The following is a 22293-nucleotide window of genomic DNA, read 5'->3' on the forward strand; positions in this document are numbered from 1 at the left end:
CAGGCCGGGCCGGGCGGCTCCCCAGCGGGCGCTCTCCGCGGTGCTGAATCGCGCTCCCGGAGCCAGCCGGAGCGCAGCGCGCAGGGAGCGGGCAGGGGGCTCCGGGCCAGGGGGCGCGCAGGGCCCCGGGGAGGAGCAGGGGGCCGGGGCCGCTGCCCGAGGCTTGGCTGAGGAACCAAGGGAAGGGGCAGACGGGGGCGGGCGCGGCGGACGCAGGGGAGGAGACACCGGCGCCGGGAGACACGGGGCTGGGAGGAGCCGGGGCGAAGCGGCTGGTCCCCCAGGAGCGCGGCTGGGAGCGGGGCACCGGAGCGACGGAGCCGGGCAGCCCATCCCGGCCCGGACCCGGACTCGGAGCCGGGCACGGGGGCTGGAACCGAGAATCTAGACCCGGAGCTTGATCTCCAGAGCTGGGCCCTGAACACGGGACTTTGGGCTAGGTCCCAGAGCTGCCCCCTGGGTGGGGGGTGCAGGGCACCCTCCCACCTCACTAACTTCCCTGGGAGCCCACAGCCTGAGCCCGGTGCCCACAACGAGGCAGCCCCCCCAGCCAGGGAGCCCCTGGCCCCACACCTCCAGCCCTGGGCCAGCCCAGAAGCAGCCCACCCAGCCGTGCCATGGGGAAGATGCTGCCAGCCCAGGAAGCAGCCCGGATCTACCACACCAACTATGTGCGGAACGCCCGGGCCATGGGGGTGCTGTGGGCGCTCTTCACCCTCTGCTTTGCGGTCATCATGGTGGTGAGCTTCATCCAACCCTACTGGATCGGTGACAGCATCGACACTCCACAGGCCGGCTACTTCGGCCTCTTCTCCTACTGCATTGGCAACGCCCTGACTGGCGAGCTCATCTGCAAGGGCAGCCCCCTGGACTTTGGCACCATCCCCTCCAGTGCCTTCAAAACGGCCATGTTCTTCGTGGGCATCTCTACCTTCCTCATCATCGGCTGCATCCTCTGCTTCAGCCTGTTCTTCTTCTGCAATTCAGCCACTGTCTACAAAATCTGTGCCTGGATGCAGCTGGCAGCAGGTGAGTAGCTCATGGGGCTCCAGGGGTACAGCCAACCCAGTCCCAGGGGCAAAAATGCATCCATGTCCTAGAGTCAACTCATTACTGTTTGTGTTACCACAGCCCCTGCAGGGCCCATCTGAGATCAGGACATTCCCAGAGCTGGGGGAAGCAATATAAAGGGCTGGCAACTGCAGACTGAACAGAGAAACTGACTCTGTATTTTTTTTTCTACAATTTGGGTCAATTTAATGCTTGCGAAAGGAGCCAGATGGACAGAGTTAGAACCTGCTGTCCTCCCCAGCCATAAAACAGGCCCATTCAGGCATTTGAGATCACCCCCATTTACCCTACCTTTGTGCCTCATTTATGCCCTGGCAGGGTGACATCACAGAGGAAGAAGATAGTTTATAGTCTTCCTGAGCCACACACTCATGGGGGTCTCTGCTGAGACTGCCAGTAATAATACCACCTAGCTCTTCCATGGCACTTTTCATCCATGGATCTCAAAGTGCTTAGCAAAGGAGGTTAGTGGCATCACCCCTACTTTACAGAGGGGGAAACTGGGGCACAGACCAGTGGTGTGACTTGCCCCAAGTCACCCAGCAAGCCAATGGCAGAGCCAGGTCTCCTGAGTCCAAGTTCAGTGCTCCATCTGCTAGGCCACATTACCAATAAAGGTGTCATTTAGGGCCAAGCGCAAGAGTGATTTTGCAACATGGACACCAGGTCCTAGAGAAGTGGGCTGAGACCTGTCAAACTCATTGCACATAGGTAAGCAATGCACTTGCTGGTGCAGTAGCTGCACTTGCTGAAGCATGAAGGGAAGAACTGCTCAGAACCGTCTCCCATCTAAAGCTTTACTTTAGGCAGATATAAAGGGCCACACTCTAATACTTTACTCGTTATGAAAAGCACCATCCTACATGAACTCTCCTATTGATTTCAGTGGGACCCCTCCTGGAGTGGGGCACTTTTCCACTAACCACTTCTGCCCAAAGTTTCATTCTGTAAGAGCCAGCTCTGAGCTTGCGAAGCCAGGCCAATTCTGGACGGAAAGAGGCTGGGTGAAGCAAACATGCATGTGTGCGGTTCTCCTGTGCTACTTAGAGCAGAAAGACAAAATCCTTTCCAGTTAAAGAAACAGGTGAGAAAGTCAGGAACAAATGTGGGCCTGAGGCACACTCACCTCTCTCTCTGCCTCCTCTGCCGTTGGAGGTGGGGTAGTTCCCTGCCTCTAAAACGCATGTCCTCAGGGGCGGCAGGTTTGTATAATTTTTGGTGGTGCCCAGAATGGGTCCAAGTCCCGCCCCCCCACACTTGCCTTGTAGGAACCCCCTCACCTCCCCTGTGGTGGGTGCCGGGGGGAGGGTTGCCATCACATGTGTGCCTCCTTCCCTGCTGTGACCCCTCACTGTAGTCTCAATGGGGGTGGTGCTGGGGCTGCCCCTTGCCCAGAGTGGGACTGGAGTGGTGACTGCAGGTGGGGGGCCCCCTGTGCTGATGGAGGGTCCTGCTGGAAAAGGGAAGGGTCTGAGGTGGAAGGGCAGGGGCAGGGGCAGCCTGCCCTGGCACTAGTAGATGGAGGGCTCTAGGACCCTGCGGTGGCAGTTGATGCCGGGAGCCTGCAGGGGGCAGCCACCAGCTTGAGGCAAGGATGCGCTGGGGCCCTGGGGAGGCGCGCAGGGGTGGCAGGTGGGGGCCAGCCAGGGGGAGAGACCCAGCTCCGAACAGTGGTGGAGTTGGGCCCCTGGGCCCTGAATATTGCTGGAGCCTGGGCACCACGGGCCCATATAACTCGCCACCCCTGCATGACCTGTAATTCTTTCCTGGCTTGCAGAGAACAAATGAGGAGCATGAGTTAAAATGGGACATGAGGTCAAGATTTGCCCTATTAGCTTAGACAGTTAGTCCACTAAGCCTCTCCCCTCACGGCAGCAGCCAGTAGGTGATGCTTTAGAGGAATATGAAGCAAAGCCCTTAGGCACCCAACAAGAGGTGCACTTCTGTGCGGGGCGGGGGGGGGGGAATTCCCTTCCAACTCCTATGGCAGTCACCTGATGCTCTGAGGTATGGGACTTGATTGGCTTGCAGTAAGGCAAGCATTATTGAACATAAAATTATTCACTTAATGAACTCAGGTTGCAGCGACTACTGGCCAAGCAGATGCCAGGTCAGGGAGCAGATAAGTGTGAGCAGACTAATATAGTGAGGCAATTTACAGCCACTGCTGGCCAGTGCTCCTTTTGTTTACCCAGCACATCAGAAAGTAGAGCATGCATCTTACCGTGACACTAGGGACAAAAGGATAACTTTCCAGGCTGTCCAACCCACTCAGCTTAGCCTGGGGTTTACTGGGTAGAATTACCATTAATTAAACCCTGCCAGCACTACTAGTCCTCAGAGGCAAGGGGCACGGTGAAGGCCGTGTGCTTTCCCTGTCACAGCAAGAAGCTGCTGAAATCCAATCCCATCCAGCCTCCTGAAATATTGATGTCAAAGAGGAAGGCAGCATCCGGTTACAGTTCCTGCTTGGCTCAGCAGGCAGGGAGCCTTGCTGGTGGTGAAAATGCCATGGAGACAGAGAAAGTCAGGCCAGCTTCAGTGCTGGTGAAAAGCCCCTGCAGGCAATGGAATTGCAGCAGGCTGACTTTAGCCCTTAAGGTATCAGCTAATTCCAACTGGTCTAAAGGAAACAATCTCAAAGATTAAGACAAGCGGCTTAGAAGCAGTTCAAAAGTCCAAGGAACCTGAACAACCGAAGATTTGCTGCCCCAGAGGATTTGAGTAGCAATTTCTTATATATTTGCTTCTGCTATTAAAGTGACACATGGAGAAACAATGCAGCACCTGTGAAGGAGCTTGATTTTCTAAAGAAAGCAGCGAAGTCTTAGTCCCTTCTCACCATCTTTTCCCTTTGGAGGCAGACAGACCGGAGAGGGAAGGGTTAGGAGCTGTGCTGTGTTCAGGTGACACATGGCTTTTAAACACATTAATAATAGAGAGAAACATGGTGAGAGAGTTCAATCACCTTAATAAAATAAAGCATTTATCTGATTAGGGTAAAGGAGGGTTTGGGATATGACTGACAGCCAACCACCTTCCTCTTACATACACTCAAAGATGAAATATGGAGGCTAAAAGCTATTACCTTCCCATCCCAGTACAACAAGTAGACAGAGGACAGCCAGGCTGGGATGCCTTGGCTTTTAACTCCCCCCGAGAAGTGCTAGGGTATTAGTGTGCTGGAGCTGGGGGCACCGATCGAGGATTTGGGTTTGGACATTGGAAATCTCACGGTGAAGAAAGGGTTTCAGTCTGTGCCTAAGCTGGTTGCTAGCAAATGGACAATGCAACCAGACCTGTGCTTTCCTAGGGACCACGTTTCAAACACACCTGCCGGCAGGGGGACGGGTCTTTAGACAGATGCAACCAAACTCAGCCGTGCCAAGGAAGCCATGATATTATCCAGTCCAACCCACACCACCCTCTCCCTGGCTGTGCTGAACTGTGCTTGAGAGTCGATATGTTTAGGGCTTTGCCCAGTCTAGTTTTAAATATTGCAAACCATGCGACTTCCACCAAGTCCCATGGTAGAGTGGTCCGAAGCCTCGTATATTCCTTGTACAAAAGTAGGTCACAGAGGCCCCAGCCGCTGTGCAAGCAGACAGTGAGAGAATCCCAGTGCTGAAGAGATCACAACTGAAGTAGACCAGACAAAGGGAGCGTGACTACCCCCATTGTACAGATAGCAAACTGAGGCACACAGAGATTAAGGCCAAGATTTTCAAAAGCGATGAGTGGTTTTGGGTGCCCAACATGAGACACTTTTGGCTCTGTACTTACTGAAAACCAGGGTCTTTTTTAGATATCTCAGGTTAGGAACCCAAATACACTGGGCAGTTATGAAAATCTTGGCCTAAGTGATTTGCCCAAGGCACATGGGCAGTCTTTCGGCAGGATGGGAATTGAACCGAGATCGCCTGAGTGCTTTAACCATACAGACATCCTTCTATTCCTAACAGCTCACACGGTCTTCGTTTTCCTGAGATGTACACCAGCCTCCAAGCCACCTCAGCCTTTCACCAGCCTCTGTTGTCTCTGCTGACTGAGTCACAATCTGATTCTAGCAATCAAGTAGCCACCAGTCTAACCTGCAGTCCTAGCTCAGCTGATCAGCTCTGGAGACATTGCTGGATGGCCTCATGTCAGGGGCTCTCCATACCTGCCGCAGAGTTAGGCAGATTGTGTTAGCACCATGGACAGAGCCTGTAGCTTCTCTCTGATTTCTCTATCACATCTCAAAGCCGGTAAGGGGGGGGGGGGGGGGCGTGGAAGGGACACCAGCTGAGATAAAAGGCTCCAGTGGCAACTGATGGGCTGAGAGGAAGGATTGTCTGGGGATAAGGCTGAGACTCAGGTGATCCAGGTTCAATTCTGTGACTCTGCCACAGTGATTTGTTGTGACATTTTGGGGTTCAACCAGGCCAGTAAGGGGTTGTGTCACCCTTGCCCTGCAACACTGGGTGCCTTAAATGGTATTCTGCTGTGGCTCACAGCCCTGAGACCATCAGCCAGCCTAGAAGCTTGGTCACACTCTGGCTTTTCACAGGGTGACCCCAACATGACCCCACTCCCAAATTTCCCCCACACCCACTGCCCTGTAGCATCCAATCCTCTAGACCTTAAGTTCACTGCTCCTTTAAAGAGACAGTAAACAGCAGCTCATTAATCCAACTGGGGTTTGTCAAGGACTCGCTGCAGTCACAGCTCTGTGTTGGTTATTATTAAAAGTAAAGCAAGTTCACTAATCCAAAAGGCAAACATTTAAGTGATGCCAAGTATAAGGAATAAAGAGAAAAAGGGTTATAAGCAAACAAAAGTGAAAATATGCTTCTAATACTAAAAACTTAATTTCAGCAAGTTACAATCTTCGCCTAAGCAGGTTTCTCACATACACTTGGTTCTCAGAGACTTCAACTCCCTGGTTGAAGTATCCAATGTTCTATGATTTCAAGAGCTCTGGACCCAAGGGATGGATGCCAGAATGGTTTTCTCTCTCTCCTTATATCTTCCTAAAGTTCACTGACCCCACTTCAAGAGGCAGGAAGGTATCCCAGGGTGCAGTCTCCATCCCCCCAGTGAGACTGTTAAGTCATTATCTTTCCCCACTTGCTTTCCCAATGGCTTTGTTTACCTGGCATGTAAATGGGCTTTTCTTTGCCTTCCATCACACCTGGCTTAATTTACATCAGACACAAGTTCAAGGAGGTGGAACCACATGCCTCTGTCTGGAACAGGCATGGCTTAGGCACTGCTTGACAATCCATATTAAGAATGCATTTGCAGCCCAGCTCTACAAAGTCCTTTGCGGGTTTACCATACATACATCATGCAAGAATATTAATGATCAGAGAGTTCTGAGTTCCAGTGATATGTTACATGCCACCTTTTGGGTAAACATTATGACAACAATGAGTAGGAGTGCAGTGAGTACATTAGGGCTGACATGAGTTGCTGACAGGGTAGCAAACCACCAATGGGCCACTCTGTCTCACGAACTTTCTGTGCCACCAGTCCCCTCACCTGTAAAAGTGAGGGTAATCTTCTCTCTCTTACCCTCCTAACTTTTTTTTCTTGCCTTGAATTCAGTGAGAAAGAGGGATAGGTTTGTGTCTTGGGTGTGGCTGCAACATGCGGGAGGTCAAAGTTGATGGTCATGATGGTACCTTCTGGCCTTCAAGTCTATAAGCTTTGGGGCCGTTAGTCATATAAAAGCCTTTGATGTGAGAACAGCACACACAATAGCAGCTGAACACGGCTCTCTCTGCCAATTCCATTAAATTCCATGGTGCCTTATTAACTTAACTTCCTTCCTTCAGCCTTTGTACTGTGCACAGTTGCTAGTCAAAGACGGCCCTACCACCATAAAAGGCAAGTGGTTGAACCACAATTAGAGAGAGAACCCCTGAGAATATAACAAGATTTTAGGGTGGAATAAACTATTTCCAGTGAGTGAGTCAGAGCAATGAGTTGGTGGACTTGCCTGGTACCACATAAGGCCAGATTGTGGGGCCTCTATTCTCAGGAGTGAGCAGAGTCATTGACTTTAATGCATAAGTCCACCAATAAGTCCAATGACTGATTGCATAAGTACTCAGAGTGTGAAAAAAATCCATAATGTGGCCCCTTGTGAGAAGCACACCAAACCTCGTGTGTGTGCGCATCGCTCTATGAGATCAAGGATAGGTTCGTGTTTATGAGGAGTAGAACAAACTCCACTAATGTGGCTGCAGCTGTTCTTGATTGAAAGAGACCGCTCTCTGCTACCCAGCCTGGCCGCTGTATTAGAAAGGCAGATGGTTTCCTGCACCAGATTGCTTTGCAGAAGCTCAGACCTGAGCCATTCTTTTTAGGGGACAAATCTGAGTCACTGTGCCCAACTGAGGTGTCTTTTGATAGATGAAAAAACAAATAATTTTGGAACAAATTGATAACATTTAACAATAATAATTGGACCAGAGGGTATTCACCCTAGAGTTCTGAAGGAACTCATGTATGAAATTGCAGAACTAACAACTGTGGTATGTAACCCATCACTTAAATCAGCCTCTGACCCACATGACTCGAGGATAGAATGTAATGCTGATTTTTTATAAAAGGCTCCAGAGGCAATTCTGGCAATTACAGGCCAGTAAACCTAACTTCAGTACCAGGCTAATTGGTTGAAACTATGGTAAAGAACAGGATTATCAGACAAATAGATGAACACAATACACCTCTACCCTGATATAACGCTGTCCTCATAAGCCAAAAAATCTTACCGCGTTATAGGTAAAACCACATTATATCGAACTTGCTTTGATCCGCCAGAGTGCGCAGCCCCCCCGGAGCACTGTTTTACCGTGTTATATCCGAATTCGTGTTATATTGGGTCGCGTTATATTGGGGTAGAGGTGTATGTTGAGGAAGAACCAACAAAGCCTTTGTAGAGGGAAATCACGCCTCACCAATCTATTAGAATTCTTTGAGGGGGTCAACAAACTTGGATAAGGATGATCCAGTGGATATAGCCCACTTGAACTTTCTGAGAGCCACACCAAAGGCTTTTAAGCAAAGTAAACTGTCATGGGATTAGAGGGATGGTCCTTTTGTGGATTAGTAACTGGTTAAAAGACAGGAAACAAAGGTTTAGGAATAAATGTTCAGTTTCCACAGTGGAGAGAGGTAAATAGCAGGTCCTCCAGGAATCTGTACTGGGATCAGTGCTGTTCAACATATTCATAAATGATCTGGAAAAAGGGATATGGAGTGAGATGGCAAAGGTTGCAGATGATACTAAATTGCTTAAGACAGTTGAGTCCAAAGCTGACTGCAAAGAGTTACGAAGGGATCTCACAAAACTAGGTGACTGGGCAACAAAATGGCAGATGAAATTCAATGTTGAGAAATGCAAGGTAATGCACATTGGAAAACATAAACCCAACTATACATACAGAACACTGGGGTCTAAATTAGCTGTTACCACTCAAGAAAGAGATCTTGGAATCATTGTGGATAATTCTCTGAAAACATCTGCTCAATGTGCAGCAGCAGTCAAAAAAGCAGCCAGAATGTTAGAACACATGAGGAAAGAGATTGATAATAAGACAGTAAATATCATAATGGCACTATATAAATCCACAGTACGCCCACATCTTGAATACTGCATGCAGTTCTGGTCACCCAAATCTCAAAAAAGATATATTAGAATTGGAAAAGGTACAGAGCAGGGCAACAAAAATGATTAGGGGTATGGAATAGCTTCTGTATAAGGAGATATTAAAAAGACTGGGACTGTTCAGCTTGGAAAAGAGACAATGGAGGCTGGGGATATGATAGAGGTCTATAAAATCATGAATGGGGTGGAGAAACTAAATAAGGAAGTGTTATTTACTCATTCACAGAACACAAGAACCAGGAGTTACCCAATGAAATTAATAGGCAACAGGTTTAAAACAAACATAAGGAAGTACTTCATAGAATGCACAATCAACCTGTGGAACTCATTGCCAGGGGACATTGTGACAACCAAAAGTATAATTGGGTTCAAAATAGAATTAGAGAAGTTTATGGAGGATAGGTCAATCAATGGCTATTAGCCAAGATGGTCAGGGATGCAACCTGATGCTCCCGGTGTCCCTAAGCCTCTGACAGAAGCTAGGACTGAACAATGGGGGATGGATCACTTGCTAATTGCCCTGTTCTGTTCAGGCCCTCTGAAGCATCTGGCATTGGCTGCTGTCAGAGACAGAATACTGGGCCAGATGGACAATTAGTCTGACCTAGTCTGGTCATTCTTATGTTCAGACTGAGCAGACACCAGAAGGCTAGTTATTTTAGGTGCAGGTGGAGCAGGGGCATAAAGGGTGGGGTGGAGCCTCTATTTTATTTGTATCAGGATCATATCTCAGTCCACGATGTAGATATTCCTTTAAAGCTTCCCCGCCCATCCCCCTCCTCCTCCATGTTGAGCTGCAGGGGAAGGTAATTAAGTGTACTGGAAGGCACAGCTTCTAAATGGAGAGATGGCTTATGGAAAGCCAGTAAGATGTACAATACCCTTACTACTGTCCTCCCCGCAAGCTTTGAGAAAAACACCCTGAGCAAACTGTTGCCAGGCAGCAGCTATCGACAGTCCTGAGAGCATTCTCTGGCCTACAGTGTTCCCAGTGACAGAGAGAAATGGTGGCTGCAGGGAAGGGTGCGTGTGTGGGGGGGTAACCACAGCATCTTTACGCCACTGAATAGCAAGAGGGATGGATGGTGCTGCTGCTAACCTGCTGTAACCTGATACAGCAGAATTTAAACAGCCTATCAAAGTACAATAACCACAAGCATGCAGCGACTTCAGGGAACCATTAGCCGCGTGTCACTGGAGAGAGGGCGTGTGCCACAGAAAGAAATAGTTTCTCATTCCAGAGCTCTTGGCCCAATAACGTTTCTGCAGCGTATGAGGGAAGTGCATATTTCTGGCAGAAGGCTGTGCATTGAAGTTATATAGGATGCGGATTTTCGATGGATATTACATTTGCACTATAGGCTGTCTGCCCCCTTGTGCTAGACACTGTACAAACATAACATTGGCCCTGACCCAGACAGCTGGGGGGTGGGGAGGGTGAAGAGCAATGAAGTCTCTTTCAAGCAGCTTAGGAAGTTGCTTTGTACAGCCTTTGTAGGGAGACATATGTGGACATTTTGAAGAATTCATTGCAGCGGTATTTGTATTAGGGTAGCTTAGGAGCTCCAAATCAATCATCGTGCTAGACACCAGGCTCACACATCTGAAAAGAGAATCCCTGCTCGGAATCTGAAATGCTTACAACACCTATTGTTAATTTAATCATGGCAAGGCCCTCGTTACATCCTCATGTGGGCAACTGGCCAATACCTTTGGCCAAACATGACAGTCCCTGTCTCACATAATAGTAACAAGCCTTTGCTGCTTGTCAGGCCAAGCTGGTGCGGCCCTGCTCTTGGTTGGATAGCATTTCCCGGTTTGTCTGGGCAAAGCCCCTGGAACAGAGGAGGAGAAGAGGAAACAGTTGTATGAGATGGGGACATGGGGGACAGAAAGAGCCCCCGGCATAGGGAATTGGAGGGAGCCCCTGAAATAAACACAGATAGGAGGGTGGCACACAAGGAGCTTGAGGGGAAGAATACAAGGAGTCCTTCGTGTGGACACTGAGGTCAGCCTCCCCGCTGCCCTTTCATCTCAAAACATTCATCACTTGATGCCAGGAGCCCACACACTGTGCTAGGCACCATAGAAACATTAGTACAAAAAATTAAATGCTACAACTCCCCACATCTTCTCCCCCGTCCCCCCCCGACCACTTCTATACAATCAGCCAGAGGCAAACTGGGACTAGGACCCAGGCATCCTCCTCTGAGGGCTAGCACCCTAGCGTGACGCATCGTGACTCTTCAGAGAGTATAGACAGTACTTAGCAGCCAAAGCACCTTTGTGACTTCGGAAGACAAGCTACCTGGCCGAAAAGGAAAAACTTGAAGCCACTGCTGCATTTGCTCTAATAGCAGTGGGAAAGACGTTGCATGGTGCAGACATGGTACATGAGTGAAAGCAGGACCAGGAACGGATCAGACAACTGGGTTGTGTACACTCCCAGTGGTAGGATATCTAAATGTTTACAAAAGGAGTCAACCACGTGGGATTCCAACTAGAACCACTTCAAAATTAACCTGGGTGTCAATCCCTCGGGCTGCAATAAAATACACCTAGGTAGAGGTTAGCCCAACACTGGTTAAACAAACGGTAATACAAGTTCCTCCAGCTCAAACAAGTCCACTGAAAATCTGTTTTAAGCCATTAGGAGGAGACAGTTCCTAGGGATGGAGATGGTGCCTTTGACAGGATGCTGTTGCATATTCATGCAGAAATGGAAGAGCGTTGCCAAGGTGATCAAGTTAATGGGAGATTTTGCAGCAGCATTTCCCTTCTCAAAGTGCATTGTGCTCCTGGAGACAGCTTCTCCCCACTACGGATAGACAGCACAGCCAGGGGGATTACGAACCCCCTCCCAGCTCATTTATGGCAGTGATGGCAGCTGAAAGCAGCTAGGTGCGTACATGGTCAAAAGTTAAACAAGGATAGCAGGCCTATGCTAAGGCCATGCCTATACTAGGACCACTTTGCCAATATAGCTAGACTATCCCGGCAAAGTGCTTCAAGGATGGATGCGACTCATGGTAACAAAGCCAAGCTTTTGGCGCACTAGCTTATTCCAGCCTCCATGAGTGAAACAAACCATCTCAGTTAAAGCACACTTTTGCCAGAATAACTAGCTAGCTAGGGGATTCTGCTGCCACAGCGTGCCAACCCCCAGTGCGCAGCAGCCCCCCCCCTCAGCATAGCCATGTTGGCAGTTTGCAGTGCAGACCCGGCCTCACAGAGTATGACTGTGTTGGTGACAGGTGCAATTTTAACCAAAATAGTTACGTTGGTACAACCCCAACTGTGGATAGCTATATTGCTAGAAGGGTAGCTTATTGGCCTCCCCCTGTGGCAATAAACACCACTGGAATAAGGCACCTTTATATTGCTATAACTTCATCCACACTGGGGTGTGGGGTGGATGTTGTACCACTTTAACTGTACTGTTCTAGAATAGCAGCCGTGTTAGTATGTATCCGCAAAAAGAACAGGAATACTTGTGGCACCTTAGAGACTAACAAATTTACCCACGAAAGCTTATGCTCATATAAATTTGTTAGTCTCTAAGGTGCCACAAGTACTCCTGTTCTTTTTGTACTGTTCTAGCTATACTTGAATGACTTTTCTGTTCAGACCCGCCCTGGCTCCCATATAACTAGGCTCCAGGAAAGTGAGATCACATCAACACCGCACACCGGCTGCAAAACTACACTTGCTGGGTGTTAACCCAATTGCACCTCACTATGAATTTTAGTCCTAGAGCTCCTCCCACTGGAAGGATAAATACCAACCTGAGAGGAGCACTTTGAGATTTACAATAGAAAAGTGCACCATGATTATTATTGGAAGATGCTTTGGCGTGAGGAACTAATCAGATTGGTCGGTAAGAGTCTGAACTACCTCTAGCTGTGTGAGTTAGAGACCAGAGCTAACCCATTTTAACAAACCCATTATTTAGCACAACTCAGCCTTTGAGCGTGGTTCTGATGTTGATGCTCAGATGTAGAAACAGCTTTACAGAGGCAACTTTCCTCTCCATTTCACCAGCTGTGGAGAACTGAGGCACAGCAGTTGAAATGGATGTTCTGCTGTTTATTCATCACTCAGTGAGCTGTTCTGTGATTTTCATTTAGTCCACAGCTTGCTCTTTGAGCTGGTGGTTCGTAGTCATGGGCACATAACGGAGACTGGGCTGGTTCTATTCCGAGCCTGATCCAGCACTGTCAACAGCAGTAGCTCTGCTGTTAGCTTCCAGGAGCACAGCCTCAGGTGCTGCATGATGCTAACTGATAATAAGGTTCCAGGAGAAGATGCTCACAGAAAATCCACTTCAAGCTGTGTTTGCACAAGCACGTGCTGAACCTTTGTGGAAAGGGGAGTGGGCACAATGCCTTCATTAAAAAAAGGATGAACTAGGATCTAGGAATCTTTTTGTGTGACGCTTTCCACCCAGCTCCAGTCAAGTGCACTACCACCGTGCAACCTGTGCCCACATCAGTGTTTTTTTCTCCCTGCAGCTGCCGGCCTAATGATAGGTTGCCTGATCTACCCGGATGGTTGGGATTCCAATGAAGTGAAGCGCATGTGCGGGGACAAAACTGACAAATACACACTAGGGGCATGCACCGTGCGCTGGGCCTTCATCCTCTGCATCATTGGGATCCTGGATGCCCTCATCCTCTCCTTCCTGGCCTTTGTTCTAGGGAACCGGCAAGATAATCTCCTCCCAGACGATTTCAAAGTAGAAAATAAAGGTAATGGCCCCACTTTGTTCTCTCTTCCTGTAACCTCCACTCACCTGTTAGAGGATACATCAAAACCCACTGCCACTTATAAAGCCTGCAGCCATGCCCATTGGGCCCAGATACCATGATCGGTGTGAATTATAGTGACCTGGACAGTGCTAGGGATGGGAAATAAAGGGGGAAGGGATATTCAAGAACCAGGAGATCAGGTAGGTTCCTGCAGTACAGGCCTGGTCAGGCTTCTGCTCCCTCCTTGTGGCTACCTGGCTAATTGCTTTCTAGAAATTAGAACTTTCCCACCATTAACAGCCTCCAGGTCAATCAGGCAGGAGAAGGCAGACATTACCCAGGGAGCTACCCAGGGTAGATGTTACCCAGACATGGCAATCGACACCAGCAAAGAGACTAGACCAGGGATGGCAGAGAAAGTCAGTCCATTTTATCCAGGGAAGAAATGGGTTACAAGGATCCTAAGACTTGTATTTCATCTCAGTAGTGGTGAAATTGCTATCCCATTGCATGCACCAGGTGGCGTGTGTTAAAAGCACTTGGTAATGGATTAGTATCCAGCACTATCCATCCTGCAAACAGCATTTGGTTTCTGAAGCACATGGACATTGTGTATTAATTATACACATGTTAAAGCAAACCTCAGGCAGGGGCTAGTCCATTTCCACACCTATTACTGAGGCAGACTCCCTGCGTTCATTTAAGTAGACACTGCCTGAGGCTGATCCACGATCAGCATGCAGCAGGGCATGAGACACTGCCTTCTCACTCATCTGCCACCTCAATGAGGTCACCTTCCCCTTAACACATGAAACTGATGCAACTTTTGAAGACAGTTGCTCCTGTTCTTTCCCTCTGTTACACATCCACTCACCCGAGTATAAAGACAGTTCTTTGTTTTACAGAGGAGGGCCATGAATGAAGAAGCTGACCACCACAGTAAGTAATCCTATTTGAAATTACTTCTAAACTTGTTCCAAGTATATAATCTAAGTATCTCTGGGGGGATTCCTGAAAGATCACTGGTAAGGTTTGGATTTCAGTACCCTGTAGTCCCATTGCTTTTAGTTATATAATCTTTGCTTTTACCTAATGGCACTAAAGGAGCAATAATTTACTGCACAGAATGGGATTAAAAAAACCCCTATGTTGATCTATTTTAAATTAGTTTTGTCACGTTCTAATCTTTTCCTTCTTTCCAGAGACATATAGGGCCCCTCCAGGTAACGACCAGGAACTTGATGCTTTTCTTATTGGTCATTTTGAAGGAACTCTATTCTCCCTATAAACTTTCTTGAAAAGATTCCATGCAAGGGGCTGCTGGAGACTCGACCCCCTCATGGAGTTTATTTGGATGGAGGGACTCAATCTGTTTTAGAGCGGGAAGGGGGGGAAGAGGAGCCAGTATGTGTTTTAGCTACTTACAGTCACCTTTTGTACTGACTTGTTGCAAGAAAAATTTGCTGAATAAAAGGCAAAGTTGCAGTGTTTTGATTTTGTGCTAGTGTCCTTGGAAAACTTACTTACCTGGCTTCTTCTCCTGTGATCTTGAGTATTGTTCTACAAGAGAAACCATTTAACACCCAAATGCCAACAAAGCTCAACAGGCTTTCCTATAAAGCTGCCCCTTGAAATTACCCATAAGAAGAGAGAGTGACCAAGCCACAGTCCAGTTGGTAAAATAATTCAGCAAGAAACTGGATTCATGTGCAGTCAAAAGTCAGCCTCAGGACTCAACTGGCTTCACAACCCCTCTCTCACCATACTGAGCAACATTAAAGGCAAAGCATGAAGAAGCCTCTTTTCTGGCACAAGTCTGCTGGGCTCCAGCATGACATAGCAGGCAATTCAGATCATATTCACTAGAGCAGATGGTGTCACTCAAAATCAGTTCAATTCACACTATTACTGCATTGTTTGAACCACCTGTATAACCTGATTTAGTTACCAGTTCATGTCACACCGTGAACACCCACCCGCAGCAGTCTTCTGCATATTCACATTCTACAGATTGCACGGAAGTGTGATCTCTTCTGATATAGGGCTCTTAAAAGACACCACTGCCAGCTCTAAATCCAAAATTTACATAGCAAAGTAGAACTTAACACACCTTATAACTGCTAGAAATCAGGTCAGTTCCAGCAAGGCTGCACCCTGATCTTCCAATTTCATGCTTCTTTTACAGCAGGGGTTCTCAAACAGTGGGTCACAACCCCATTTTAGACATGCTGGGGCACAGGACCAAAGCCTTAGCCCCACTGCCCAGGGCCAAAGCCCAACGGCTTCAGCTGTGGGTGGCAGGGCTCAGGTTACAGGCCCCCCCCTCCTAGGGCTGAAGCCCTTGGGCTTTAGGATACACCCACCCCTGGTGACGGGGCCCAGATTTTGGCTGCCCTAGCCCGGGTGTTTGGTCGTGTAGTAATTTTTATTGTCAAAAAGGGGGTCATGGTGCAATGAAGTTTGAGAACCTGTTTTACGGTAAGGAAATCTCTAGATGCCTCAGTGAAGATTCCCTATTAGGGACTGATAAAGGGACTATTAAATGGAAAACTGTGGCAAAGTTTGGCACATGGCTATTTAAAAGGGGACAACTATTATAGCAATGTCTTCATGTTTTCTATTTCAAAAGCTAACAAAATAAAGATTTTGCTACTAATTTTGTGATTTTATCTTCCTAGATCACACAACACTGCATGTGAATGGGGTCTCATGACTAAACGTGTTAACCCTGGGCTCCCTACTCTAGCAGAATACAAAAATTAATGGACAGACAATGGCTCTGAATGAACAAGTTACCGAGGGAACATATCAGGAATAGAATAGATGTGGGTTATTAAATAATCTGTTTTATTGTACGGCATTTACAAAGAAAAGACAATGCACTCAAGTAGAAAGAATAAAAATGTATTTTCCTTCAGGTTTTAGACGAACACAGCAAGTACAAATCCTTTAGTGAGCACTTTATGGCAATTTGGAAGTTTAGTGAACCCCAAGTGAGTGAGCACAAGGGACAAGACTGAATCCTGACAGCTGCCTCTATGTGTCTTCAACCCACAAGCTGGCTCTTTTACTGAGATAGAGGAAAAAGTCCTCTTCTGGCGGTAATGGGGGAACGGATACCTCAGAACCCAATGTGCAGACCCCTCTATGAGTATCTCATTCCTTTAGGTCAGCCAGGTTGCAGAAGTGCACAGGGCGGAGTGAGCTCTAGTGATGCCACCAGAAGTTCCATTCACCCTGCCAAAAAGTCTTCACAGTATTAAAACAGAAGGTAAGTAATACACAGTCCAGTCCTGTCTGTAATCCCTTTGCAACAGAAAAAGAAGCGACTCTTGGAGCTGGGGGAAGGAATTCCAGATTCCAGGAAAATCATTCAGCAGTTTTAAACTGTTTTGGTATATTTATTTCCTTTAATCTTAGATTATGCATAGAGAACCTGACTTAAGAACCCCTAAATGGACATGCAGCATGGATTTCATCAATGGCCCAGTCGGTGTTAGACTGGAGAAGCAAGAAAAAATAGGGCAAGATGGTTATACTTTTAAAGTGGATTAAATAAGGACACCAGCTTTTGTGGATGGAAGGTTGTTATAAACTGAGATTTCAAACACACACACAAGAGTGACATGTAACAGCCTCACTGGCCGCTTTGGTGTTACTGTCTCAAATAGTGCCTTCTTGGCCTTCTGGGAGTTCCAGAGTCCTGAGGCAGCTTCTGTCCTCTGAGAATTTCTTGATCCCAAAGGCCTGTTTGGTCCGTGGTGAGGAAGGGCTGTTCAAGTCCCTACCCTGCCAAAACCTTGCTTTAGAGTAGGATGCAGTGAATCTGTAATCACTTAGGAAAGCCTAGGAGAGATGCATCGTAAAACTAGCAAACACTACAATGCTTTAACTTTGAATTAAAATAACTGCCCCCACAAACCTCCGTTACACCCAGCCCTCTGAGAAGTTAAAAACCTTACATAATATTTTCCTGGGACAACCATATTTGGGGTGATTCTAGGAAACAGAAACTTACCCTATGTCTACAGGAAAAAGCCAAACCATGTAGTTCACCTGTCCTTGTGTTAATCCCCAAGTACTCAATCGTCTCAGAAAATAAAAGGCAATCCCATTTGGGGAAGTTACTTCTAAAGGCCAGCACCTAAGGCAAGCTAACAGTAGAAATCTTTACATTAAGCTTTGGAAATGTGGTGTTTCGAAGTCGGGGAACAGCGTGGCTGTGACACACAGATACCACCAGCCCCTCTTCGCAACAGAATGATCAAAATAAGAGAAAGTACATCCCATCTTCCAGACTGAATACCAACTGCTTACTGATGCAATGACAACTTCAGGCAAGGCAAAGGAAGTGCCAGTATGGGGGGTGGGGGGGGGGGAATTGTACAGCTCACTCAAATGTCTAAGAAGAGTTGCCTGCAGCCCAACTACCACTCTGCCAGCAAAGCATGTACACATCTATTCTGAAGATTGTGCATTTAACCAGTTCCAGCTTTTGCTTTTTTATTTTCCGTGTCACGTTTTAGTCCCAGGGTTCAGGCATTTGAGGGAGCGTAGCAGGTTTCACTGAATTCAGAAACTAATCTGAACACTGGGGAAAAATAATGGTATTAAAAATACTTTTTAAATACAGCTTTTCATAGGATTCAGTGGCTAAAACTAAAGAAATTATTTGACTGGAAAGAACGTGAGAAGTCACCCAAGAAACACAACAGACACCTAGGGATGGGTGGAGGATTTCAAGTTATCTGTTCCACATGGAGTTATCACCTAGGTACCAATCTGCCATTTCTCATCCTCCTGCTAGCTACTGGACGTGCAGTGGAAAATTGACTCCCAGAGTCAGTGAGCTAAGGATGGATTCACAGATCTTCATATCCCTTTCATGGGTGTAATTTAGTTAAGGGAGCACACACTAATGCAGATCAGCTCACGCCTACACTAACAGGTAAGAGACTCAAGGGCAACTTTGTATTCCAGTCAGTCAATTAATCTTTGGCAAAGCCCAATCAAGGCAAAGCTCACAGGATGCCCACTGGCTGAGAAGAGTCTCCGCTTAATCAAATAAGCAAACTCAACTGAACAGGTTAAATTTATCTAAAATCTTGGAAGCCTCGAAGGAAGAGCTTCACACTGAAAAGGAACAAGAGGAAAAAAATGGATCTGGGGAGGGACAGTTGGAACAGCTGGGTGTACGTATGCTATGCTGTAAACCAGAGTGTAGGGCTGTGGTGTTGGGTTGAAGACCTAGGAGTTAAGCCAGGGGTGCCTGAGACACTCAGCTGCTGTAGCCCGTTTCTCTGGAATCAGCTCCAACATAGGTAATAAGAAGTCTGTGAATGCAGCTGCCTCATCTTGGGACCACTCGTATTTCTCCACCAGAACTTCAAAAAGGCCCCAAGGCTTCAGTTTGGTGATGTGTTTCAGATCCCCTGAAAACAAAAACAGACATCAACAGTACGTCACCAATGGTACCAGAGCGGCTTACCAAGTTACTCCAGGTAGGTATCGGACTCCAGTATTTCTTTGGTAAATGTTGTGTAGGGGCGTAAAGGGTTGAATTTTAACAACCCAAGTTTCCCTCTTTATAAAGCTGCCCTTGGAGGTCAGCCAGTTTTAGAAGAAGAGGTACTTGCAAGAAGGTCCCATCTCCCTCCTCCTATTTCTGCCCCATGGTTTCCATACAACCTGATTAGTCACTATAACCGAAAAATACACACACTAACACAAGGCCATTCACTACTTGTACTGACTTGCAGCCACTCAGAACCCATCTGAGAGGAGAGGTTCTGCATATAGCAGACAGGCGTTTCCTGTTCAGACTGCTAAACGTGAAGGCTGCCTGACAGCACAGAGAACAAAACACTTCAGTCCTCACACTCTGCCCAAAGGAGAGAAGACTGATGCATTTTAACCAGTAGATAGCTTTAAAAAGCCCTCATCATGCCAGAAAAGTATTACCCTCGTTAAGAGATTCTTGGCCTGGCTAATACAATTCTGCCAGTTTCCTATTGCTCAGCAAGAGTATTGCTTCCTCAAATAGTGTTGTATCATTTCAGAAATCCATGGAGGAACAATCTTTGGGGTTTGAAACAGCACCTCTCAATATTCATGACTACAGGGTACTGTTGCTCTGGTAGAATTAGATTAGTAGGCCAGGAGCTGAGCAAAGCTGTCTAGACAAAGAAACTCAAAAGCCTGTTAAAGCCATTAGTTGATAAAAACTGACTGTATGATGCCAAATCAGCCCACAAAGCTGACCACAGCAGGGCTCTCCAACCTGCTTATGGCTGAGATGAGGAGCATTGGTATGCACTCAGTTGCCAGATAAGAACACACATACAGAGCAGCACCTTGGTCCTGTGGGAATCTTTGGTGCAGCAGCCAGAAGATTTAAGATTATGGCTTTGCTGTGATCTATAGTTACCTGGTAGTTCCAGCAACAGGCATTAGGGCACTCCTAGAAAAAACTTGCTGTTTCCTTTTACCTTTTTTGGTGAAAAACTCCTTGGAATATTTTCCTGCCACAATGAGCTTGCGAGGTATTTTCCCCAGAAGTTCTATGATCAATGCAATGTGATCTGCGTGTTCCAAAACATTTCAGAAAGAAGAGAGACATACATAACATATCAATACAAGGCACTCCATACAGAGCAACAGCTCTGGACACCGACAGAGAGCAGCATGCACACCTCCATTTGGAAAACTTGTCATTCTTGTTTTCTTCACTAACTGGGAGGGAACAGATGAAGTCCAGAGTTCGATTCCTCCACTAGGAGAATCCTTGGATTGTAGTTCCCAACACTCTAGGAACTCAGGGACCTGGGGAACCCTATTCTCCATTGATAGGTGGGCTGGTGTGGAACAAAAAACTGGTGTGGATGCTCCGTCTCCTGATTGTCTGTATCCCTGGTGCCTGGAGGAGGAAAGGGTGGGGGGGAAATACTACCTCTGTGATCGAAGAGCTCCTGTGAATATTTCCCACATAGGGCAAAGTGCCTTGGAATTCTGCCTAGCAGCTCTACAATATGCGCAATGTGGTCTAAAACAGAAGGGGAAGAAGAATAAAATAAAAGGGACAGAAAGATGGGAGAAAGGACAAGTGGCTGTAAAAGGCTTATTTCAACAACAATCTTGTGGGACAGAGGAGCTGTTTAGAGGTGATCTGCTGAAGGGGAAGGAATTTTAACTTTATGATGTATAAAGGGCAAGTGTTTTACACTTAGAAATATCAGGACTATCAAGTTTGGTCTCTCAGTTATGCTGGAGGATTCCTCTGAGTCCAAAGAATTACACTGGAGGGACTCACCCCTCAGCTGAAGAGACATGGGTGCCTGAAAGGTTGAGAGCTTTTCCTCAAAGTGTTTGAAATTTGAGTTAAAACCATTTTTAAACAGAAACTAAAACACTTTCAGTTCACACTACTCGGATTTCAGTCCTGTGATGGACAGCAATGTGGGCTAGGATAAGGCACTAGGCTGAGACTGAGAATTAGGTTTGCTCTCAGTTCTGTCACTGAACTGCTTTGCTAATGTCACAGTTTAAGGCCAGAAGAGATCTAGTCTGGCCTCCTGTACATCACAGGCTACCTACACCCACACACTAAACCCAACAACGTAATTTAGACCAAAGTATTACAGCTCACAGGAGACAAGATAATCATGTGCCACAGGCAAGTCACTTCACATCTCTTCGCTTCCTCTTCCATCCTTGTCTATTCAAGTTGTAAGTGCTTCAGGGACTCTCACCATGCATGCTACGTATATTACGTGGTAGCAGAAAGAAGCTGGACCTTTTTTGGAGCCTCTACACTCTACTGTTAATACAACTAATGTAATCTCGCTTGCTTTCTATCTGCCTGAAAAGTCCTGCAGCAAACGAAAAACCCTAACCAACTCTAATCAGGGTAGACAAGACCGGATATTTATAATGTAAAACAAGCAGAATATTTCTAAACACCTTTGAGGCCTTTATACATGATAAAGAATAAAAGAGCAACATGTTTCCCTTTGCAGGTGACTTTTAAACAAGACTATATTCAGGGTGAAAAGAGAGAAAAAGTAAGGAGCAGATATAAATTGCTCACTTTATAAACTGCAGTTATGGGATAACCAAAAAACCTGCAGTCCAGATAAAAAGCTTGTGATCTTTGGAGTGCTTATCAGAACCCCTAACTACTGAACTGGGCTCGAAATTTCACGAGAAGGGGCTTGCATGAAGTTTCTCAACTTGATCCAAGCAAGCTTTCCTCCCTGGAAAATTGTGCTCTGGAATGTTTGAAAGAGGTTCTGTCAATGAAGCAGATTTGGCATTTTTCCAACGCCTACTAAGACTACTCGGAGACTCCTAGATCAGAGGGATTTATATATATTACACACACCAGCTGTGTGATGTGATGGTGCTTTTCCACATACAGACTGCACCCATTAGAAGTGTCAAGGGAATTTACTGGTGCAACTAGACGCCTCTGGACCAATTCAGAGACATTCGGACCAACCTAAGAAATGCAGAAAAACAAATCCAATTTGCTACAAGAAAGTGAAATGAAGTTTATTTGTTAAACTAAACATGGATTTTAAGAAATTACTATTCCTAGGGAGTCTTACTGATAGGTACTAAAGTGACAGAAAAAGCAGCTGCACCATGAATTCTTGACAAGTTCATTGAGAGAAAAAGTGACCAAGTTACACAACAACGTGAGTTATTTCTTCAGTGTATGCAGTACAGAGCAAATAGCTACAGAGAGTCAGAACCAAGTGGTAGAGGCACAAGAAATGTTTTTTTATGTTTAAGCTACTGGGAAATGGAATGAAATAT

The 22293-nt window shown here is 46.8% G+C and overlaps 2 protein-coding genes across 3 annotated transcripts in view; one reads left to right on the forward strand and one right to left on the reverse strand.

Moving 5' to 3' along the window:
* Positions 1–270: 270 nt before the first annotated feature.
* LHFPL5 (LHFPL tetraspan subfamily member 5) lies at positions 271–14964 on the forward strand. Its single transcript, XM_054025399.1, has 4 exons — positions 271–1029; positions 13240–13476; positions 14382–14415; positions 14679–14964. Exons 1-3 carry the CDS (start codon positions 618–620, stop codon positions 14396–14398), a joined length of 666 nt encoding a protein of 221 aa, XP_053881374.1. The 5' UTR covers positions 271–617; the 3' UTR covers positions 14399–14415; positions 14679–14964.
* A 1338-nt stretch (positions 14965–16302) lies between these two features.
* Positions 16303–22293, reverse strand: part of SRPK1 (SRSF protein kinase 1) — a 45333-nt gene continuing 39342 nt past the window's right edge. Inside the window, exons 15-16 of one of the 2 annotated variants that reach the window (XM_054025397.1) lie at positions 19965–20057; positions 16303–18908 (exon numbers count right to left, since the gene is read on the reverse strand). In XM_054025397.1, the coding sequence (XP_053881372.1) occupies positions 18724–18908; positions 19965–20057 (278 nt within the window). In that variant the 3' untranslated portion in view covers positions 16303–18723. The other variant, XM_054025398.1, reaches the window with a different exon arrangement.

This window comes from Malaclemys terrapin, chromosome 4 (assembly GCF_027887155.1).
Source record: "Malaclemys terrapin pileata isolate rMalTer1 chromosome 4, rMalTer1.hap1, whole genome shotgun sequence".
In the NCBI taxonomy this organism is placed as follows: domain Eukaryota; kingdom Metazoa; phylum Chordata; order Testudines; family Emydidae; genus Malaclemys; species Malaclemys terrapin.

What these genes read in the sequence shown, in the direction of transcription:
- LHFPL5 (XM_054025399.1), top strand. Translation starts at nt 618, where the DNA reads ATGGGGAAGATGCTGCCAGCCCAGGAAGCAGCCCGGATCTACCACACC. An exon ending in CTGGATGCAGCTGGCAGCAG is followed by an intron (nt 1,030 to 13,239) that starts GTGAGTAGCTCA and finishes TTCTCCCTGCAG; the next exon opens with CTGCCGGCCTAATGATAGGT.